General features: G+C 44.8%; 1 protein-coding gene across 1 annotated transcript; it reads left to right on the plus strand.

The window, feature by feature from the left end:
* Positions 1-5,309: 5,309 nt before the first annotated feature.
* On the plus strand, positions 5,310-5,900 carry LOC137357335 (transmembrane protein 217-like). The gene has a single exon (XM_068023590.1). It carries the CDS (start codon positions 5,310-5,312, stop codon positions 5,898-5,900), a length of 591 nt encoding a protein of 196 aa, XP_067879691.1.
* Positions 5,901-8,235: the final 2,335 nt, after the last annotated feature.

The following is an 8,235-nucleotide window of genomic DNA, read 5'->3' on the forward strand; positions in this document are numbered from 1 at the left end:
TAGGTGGCCCATTGGTGGGTTGAGGACAGGTGGTTCATTGGTGGGTTGAGGACAGGTGGCTCATTGGTGGGTTAGGACAGGTGGCCCATTGGTGGGTTGAGGACAGGTGGACCATTGGTGGTTTGGGACAGGTGGCTCATTGGTGGGTTGGGGACAGGTGGTTTGGGACAGGTAGACCATTGGTGAGTTGGGACAGGTGGCCCATTGGTGGGTTGAGGACAAGTGGACCATTGGTGGTTTGGGACAGGTGGCTCATTGGTTGGTTGGGACAGGTGGCCCATTAGTGGGTTGGGACAGGTGGCTCATTGGTGGGTTGGGGACAGGTGGTTTGGGACAGGTGGACCATTGGTGGGTTGGGACAGGTGGCCCATTGGTGGGTTGGGACAGGTGGCTCATTGGTGGGTTGGGGACAGGTGGTTTGGAACAGGTGGACCATTGGTGGGTTGGGACAGGTGGAACATTGGTCGGTTAGGACAGGTGACCCATTGGTTGGTTGAGGACAGGTGGCCCATTGGTGGGTTGGGACAGGTGGCCCATTGGTGGGTTGAGGACATTTGGACCATTGGTGGTTTGGGACAGGTGGCTCATTGGTTGGTTGGGGACAGGAGGACCGTTGGTGGGTTGGGACAGGTGGCTCATTGGTGGGTTGGGACAGGTGGCCCATTGGTGGGTTGGGATAGGTGACTCATTGGTGGGTTGGGACAGGTGGCTCATTGGTGGGTTGGGGACAGGTGGTTTGGAACAGGTGGAACATTGGTGGGTTGGGACTGGTGGCCCATTGGTGGGTTGTCATGTGGCTCATTCGTGGGTTGGGACAGGTGGCCCATTGGTGGCTTGGGACAGGTGGCACATTGGTGGGTTGAGGACAGGTGGACCATTGGTGGGTTGGGACAGGTGGCCCATTGGTGGGTTGGGACAGGTGGCTCATTGCTGGGTTGGGGACAGGTGGTTTGGGACAGGTGGACCAATGGTGGCTTGGGACAGGTGGCCCATTGGTGGCTTGGGACAGGTGGCACATTGGTGGGTTGAGGGCAGATGGCTCATTGGTGGGTTGAGGACAGGTGGCCCATTGGTGGGTTGGGACAGGTGACTCATTGGTGGGTTGGGACAGGTGGCTCATTGGTGGATTGGGGACAGGTGGTTTGGAACAGGTGGACCATTGGTGGGTTGAGGACAGGTGGACCATTGGTGGGTTGGGACAGGTGTTTCATTGGTGGGTCGGGACAGGTGGACCATTGTTGGGTTGAGGACAGGTGGACCATTGGTGGGATTTTTTTTGTAACCCCCGTTTTTTTTTATAAGGTGGCCTTTATACCCCTGGCCCCTTTTAAGGGCCATTGGTGGTTTGGAACAGGTGGCTTATTGGTGGTTTGGGGCAGGTGCACCATTGGTAGTCTGGGGACAGGTGGACCATTGGTGGTCTAGTGACAGGTGGACTATTGATGGCTTGAGGATAACTGGATGCGGGTTTCAACCCCAGGTAAGCTGAAGCAGGGATAGCGTCTCTAATTGCCCTTGAGAAGGTGGTGCTGTGCTGATGATGGAGGGAGTGAATGTTTAAAATGGTGGATGGGGTGCCAATCAAGTGGGTTGGTTTGTTCTGGATGATGTAAAGCATCTTGAGTGTGGTTGGAACAGCACTCATCCAGAAAAGTGAAGGGTATTCCATCACTCTCCTGACTTGTGCCTTGTAGATGGTGGACAGGCTTTGAGAGTCAGGAGGTGAGTTACTTGCCACAGAATATCCAGCATCCAACCTATTCTTGTAGCCACAGTATTTATATGATTGGTCCAGTTAAATTTTTGGGCAATAGAGACCCCTTAGGATGTTGATATTGGGAGTTTCGATGATGGCAATGTTAAGGGAAAGTGGTTAGACTCTCTTGTTGGAGATGATCATTGCATGGCACTTGTTCAGCACAAATGTTACTTGCTACTTAATAGCCCAAGCCTAAATGTTAACCAGGTCTTGCTGTATATTGGCACGGACTGCTTCAGTATCTGAGGAGTTGCAACTGGTACTGAACACTGTGCAATCATCAGCGAATATCCATACTTCTGACCTTATGTTGGAGCGAAGGTAAAGATAAAGAAGTTGAAGATAGTTGAGCCTAGGACACTACCCTGAGGAACTTCTGCAGCGATGTCCCGGGGCTGAGACGATTAGCCTCCAAAAGCTACAACCATCTTCCTTTGTGCTCAGTATGCCTCCAACCAGTGAAGTGTTCTCCCCCTGATTTCTGTTGACTTCAATTTTACGAGGGCTCCATGATGCCACGCTCTGTCAAATGCTGCCTTGATGTCAAGGGCAGTGACACCTCACCTCTGAAATTCAGGTCTTTTGCCCATGTTTGGACCAAGGTTGTAATGAGGTCTAGAGCTGAGTAATCCTGGCAGAGCCTAAGTTGAGCATTGGTGATCAGGTTATTGCTGAGTAAATGCTGCTTGATAGCACTGTCAACAACACCTTACATCGCTATGCTGATGATTGAGGGTAGACTGATGGGTCAGTGATTGGCTGGATTGAGTTTGTCCTGCTTTTTGTGGATGGACATACCTGGACAACTTTCCACATAGTCGGGTAGATGCCAGTGTTGTAGCTGTACTGGAACAGCTAGGCTAATGGCACAGCTAGTTCTGGAGCACAAGTCTTCAGCACTACAATCAAGATGTTCTCAGGCCATTGCTGTGTCCAGTGCATTCAGCCATTTCTTGCTACCATGTGGAGTGAATCAAATTATCCGGAGACTGGTTTCTGTGACAGTGGGATCCTCAGGAGGAGGCCAAGACGGAATATCCACTCTGCACTTTGGGCTGAAGATGGTTGAAAATGTCTTTTTCACTGATGTGCTGCGTTCTGCTATCATTGAGAATGGGGATGTTCATGGAGCCTCCTCCTCTCTTTGTTGGTAACGTGGGCACTGGTGAACTGTTGGGAACACTTGAAATATCTGTAGTTTTGAGGAAAATATGGTTTCTTTAAATATATCTAGATTTAGACTTGGGAGATATTAGGGTTATTTAATGTGTGGGGAATACCTGAAGTCATGAAGGTTTGGAGAATATTTAGATTAATAGAAAATGTTGGGTTCTCTTGTCTATTAGAGGTTTGGGGAAATTCTGGTCTATTGATCGGTTTGGAGTATATCTGGACCATTAGAGGGATGGAGACATTGGCGGGAAGAAGGCAAATCTGTTAGTTAGAGTCTTGTAAGGTGCTTGTTAGGATTTGGTTATGTGAGTTGTGGATGAGTGAAATTTGTTACAGTGTGAGGTTGCAGTGAAGAATGTTTAGTGAAATGTGGGGTATTTATTGTAGCAGAGTGTGGGTATTCAGAGAGGGGAGGCTGTGAGAGGTGGTGCCGTGATGAGAAAGTATTTCAATAGTGTTCTTACCTTGACAACTCTATAGTCAAATCAGTGAACTGCTACCTGCGTTGCATCCATGCTCTCGGAGCAATGCTCCTGGCATTGACACCGTGAGCAATCTCCCATCACAACCTCCTCACCAGATGCCTGGAGGTCTTCCTGCCATTGTTAAGGAAGAGGAAGTCTCTCCTCCTATCCACTCCCTCACCAAGGACTGCGTGAAAACCTTGCTGCCCACTAGCTCCCTCCTTCATCCATTTCCTTCACAGGTACTTGCAGAACTGGTTTTGCAGCTAAAATGCACTTCCCCTTTAAGAGAAGCTAATTGCCTTAAAGTAGCAGTCTGGCCTCCCTATATCACCCCTCCCCCCCCCCCCCCCACCCCCACCCCGGGACCCCCACCTGAGAAGTGTGCATCCAGTGAGCAGTACAGGTAGCACTGGCTGCACAATGAACAATCGTAATGAGCAGGCAGTGCAGATTTTACATCCTACCTGCATGGGTTTCAGTTGGCACAGGCAGTCACACAGAAACACCCCTACGTCACACATTTTCACACGTGATTCACTTTCTAAGCCATGGTATCTTTGGGGATATCTGAACTTTAGAATGTTTAAGGGATATCTGGACTCAAAGAAGTTATGAGGATCTCTGGACTATTAGAATTTTGGGGGGAATATCTGGCCTATTCAGAAATCTGGGAGACACAGCTAGACTAATAATTATTTTGAGAGACTTGAACTCTTATGGATATCTGGCCTATTTATAATTTGAATCATATCTGGTTAATACTAGCTTGGAGGATATCTGGACTCTTAGAGGTGTTTGGACACTTGCTTTTAGGATACTGGGTCTGTTAAAACATGTGGGATCTGTGGATTTTTATTTATTTTGGGGCTATCTAGTTTTGGGGGATATCTGGAATAATAGGTTTTGGGTTTAGCTGAAGTATTCATAGTTTGGGAGATTAATGGACTTTTTGTAGATTCTCTGGATCTTCACGATTTGTTTTTCAGTTTAGTAACTCCTCAGACTAGTAAATGTTCAATATCAGCCCTGCGATGTGCATTATGCAGAAAAGATGTCTCCAAAAGATGTGTTTCTTTTCTAACAGCTGGCATCACCAAGTTTTGTTTTTCCTATATTTTTCTTCCCCTCTACTGAAGGTTGCTGCAGGGATAATTACAACACAGAAACAGGCCATTCAGCCCAATTGGTCTGTGCTGGTGTTTATCATCCACACGAGCCTCCTCCCATCCTATTTCATCTCCCCTTATTAATATAACCCTCTATTCCTTTCTCCCTCATGTACTCATCTAGCTTCCCCTTAAATACCTCTAAGCTATTCATGTCAACTCCTCCTTGTGGTAGCTAGTTTCACATTCTCACCACTCTTTGGGTAAAGAAGTTTCTCCTGTATTCCCTATTGGATTTATTAGTGATTATCTTGTATTTGGACTCCCTTCCCACCCCCCACACAAGTGGAAACATCTATTCTACATCTACCCTAGTAAACGTCTTCATAATTTTAAAGACCAGGGCACCTCACAGTCTTCTCATTGCAAAAGGAAAGAGCCTCAGCCTTTTCTGGTTTCACAGATGGCCATATGGCTGTCCATAGAGGGGACCATCACCCAAGCTACTTGAATATTTTATTCGTTGTAACACCAATAATTTTAACAACTGCTTAAAGCAAATTGAGTCAGTTTTGGTGGCTACATGACATGGTGCAACAGGGCAATAATTAAAAGGTGGGGTTGCAGAATTTGCGCCAGTTTGGATTTGTTCTAGATCTGGAGAAACCAGGGAAAAGGAAATCGCGATAATATATTTGTTGTAAAATTTGTTGCAGTGAACTATTTGTCTTGCCTCGTGTTCCAATTTGCTGAAAAAAAGAAGCCCCTCAACTTTCAGAAGGATGTACAGCACCAAGAAACGAAATGCTGACCTTTCATAGCTTCCGCGTCAAATTGAAAAGACTGGTAGCTGGAGAAGTGTGTGGGTTGAACGCCAAAGAAGGGACTATTGTGGCTGGACTGTTCATGTTGATGGTATCCATCATGCAGCTCATCTTTGAAGTAGGGCATTTGCGTCATTTCAAGACCATGACAAATGCCGGCTCCGCAAATAATAGCACAAATCGATATTCCAGTCAATTATTCTGCATCGGATCAATTGCTTTTATCTGTATGACCTTCATTGCAGTTTTTCTCTTGTTCCTATCTATCTGGAAGGAGAAATTCTGGGGCGTAGGAGGCTACATCATTTGGATATTCATTTATGAGCTTGCACAGATTTGCTTCCTGGCTACCGCATTGCCTTATCAGGTTGAGCTCCCAGATAGTGTGCGAGCGCTGGAATGGTTTGGGCTCACCATGCGCCTGATTTCGCACATTTTCTGGCTGATGTTTGTGACTGTACATGCAATCGACTTGTACAAAATCAGCAGGAATGCTGATGATCCCTTGAAAAGCACGCGGATGACTCCACCAAAACTCAAGTTTGCAAAGGTCAAGGAGCTGGCCATGTAATGGTGCCCCGCAGTCTGTGTGGTCTGGTGACATCCCTTCTTTGGCAAAGAAGCGTTGCTGCAAGTCATATCGGGCCTTTTCCAGTCAGCTGTCCCACAGACACCGACGGTCAGGTCAACTCCATTTCAGTTGACACACAATGATATCCTCACAGAAAGATTAAAGCTGCAATGTCATCAAGGGTCCAGCATTTTAATCTGTAGTGGATTATTGGGATGTTAAACTGGCAGACTTTAAATGATAGGCTCGAAATTCTACTATCAACCCCGCCAATTAAGGAGCTGCATGTAAAAATAAAGCTCTTTTCCCCAAACAGAGAACCACTTTTTCTCCATTCCCAAGATTGCATTCCCACCAGCCTTTTCTCCAAATTGTATTCCGTACAGGACAGTAACAAATGCAATACGCTCATTGGCATCATTCAGATAGTCTGAGATGTACTAGAGCATATATATGAAAAATAAGTGTAAATATGGATGTATATTATATATTTTACAGCATTCTCAAGAGCGATAAGGGTACAATATATTTTTGATTTTTTAAAAACACTGTAGTAAATGAAACATTTTATATAACTCCAGTTGATGCTATAGACCAATTGTACCCCTTTTAAAAAAATTAAGTTGTTACAATTAATAATTCTTATTAAAAAGTTAACATTTTGTTTAGTTCTGTCTTTTTATCCATTTTTTAGTTTGCTTGAAAAGTGGGAGTTAGCTCCTAAATAGCCCAGTTGGTGAAGCCAGCACAGGAGGCCATTTAGTCCTTGAGCCTGTTCTGCTATTCAATTAGATCACGGCTGATCCACCTTGCTTCCAGAACCCTTAATACTCTTGCCTAACAAAAAAAATCTACCAATCTCAATTTAGAAATTTCAATTGGCCCCCTCCCCTTCTACTCCTCCCCCTCTCCCCAACCTCAACAGCTTTCTGGGGGGAGGGGGGAAAGTTCCAGATTTCCACCACCCTTTGAGCTTCCTGACATCACCCGTTGAAAGGCCTAGCTCTTAATTTCATGTGGAACTGTACCCCAGATCTGAGAAAACACTGAATCCAGATTTCACAATCACTGAGAATCGGCTTTGAATAATCACAGAGTTTGGTAGTATATGGGACCTCAAGCATTAAATACTTTAGATATACCGTTTTCAAACTGTACTAATCATATTCTAATGCCATTTCCCAGACAATATGGGGGTTAGTGTTAGAAATGGTAGAAGAATGTACATATTAAAAATATGTCTTGCAGATGTTAATGATGTGATCAGGCAGATCACATGATGCATTCCAGAAGATGAATCCAAAGGCCCTTTTTGCACTGTTATTACAGTCAGTTGAAAATGTCACTGCATATCCCTCAGTCCACAGCGACATAGGAATAGGAGGAGACCATTTAGCTCCTCAAATTTGTTGTCATTCAATGAGATCATGGCTGATCTGTGGCCTAACTCCATATACCCGCTTTTATCCCACATCTCTTAATACCTTTGGTTAACAAAAATCTATCAATCTCAGATTTTAAATTAACAATTGATCCAAATCAATTGCGGTTTGCGGAAGAGAGTTCCAAACTTCTACCACCTTTTCCATGAAGTGTTTCCAAATTTATTCCTGAAAGGTCTGGCTCTTTTTTTTTAAACTATGGCCCTTAGTCCTAGACTCCACAATCAGTAGAAATACTTTCTCCTAATCTAGGCCAGCGAGGAAAGGGGCAGGAGAGTCTCCATGCGTTGCCGAGTTTTCCCCCACTCGCTATAGACCCATTTAATATCTCACAGGGTACATGAACTTTCAATTTTGTTTTGCAGTTAGATTTATTTTTGAACAAAAAGTGGTGTGACTTGTAGCTCTGTTATCTCAACATGTTTGTGTAAAATAATTAAAATCGATAATTTATTTTTATAAAATGTTACATCCGTCAACTTTTTCCAATTATAAATTCCCATATCCACATCTACAACCTCCGCGCAGTGTGGGTACTGCATGCAGTACCACCACTGGTGGGAGAGCACAATTACAGCATAACAAGTTTTATCAAGTCACTTCCCATTATAAATGTGGACAGGAATTTAAAATTGAAATATGAAAATAGAGACTGAACGTATCACTTCAAGATGGTGACTAAATATAATCTGTATATGCCCTGGTTTAATTTATGCCTCAAGCTCCAACCCACTTCACATGAAGACTGCACTCAGTTTTGACTCACCGTATGCAATACCACAGATCAGCGAGACATAAACAGTGGTACAGAGTACAGAAGCAAGGAAGTTATGTTCAACCTTTATAAATCACTGGTTAAGCTTCAGCTGGTGCATTGGGTCCAATTGTGGGCA

Source organism: Heterodontus francisci, chromosome 48, assembly GCF_036365525.1.
Source record: "Heterodontus francisci isolate sHetFra1 chromosome 48, sHetFra1.hap1, whole genome shotgun sequence".
Lineage (NCBI taxonomy): Eukaryota > Metazoa > Chordata > Chondrichthyes > Heterodontiformes > Heterodontidae > Heterodontus > Heterodontus francisci.

What these genes read in the sequence shown, in the direction of transcription:
- LOC137357335 (XM_068023590.1), top strand. Translation starts at nt 5,310, where the DNA reads ATGCTGACCTTTCATAGCTTCCGCGTCAAATTGAAAAGACTGGTAGCT.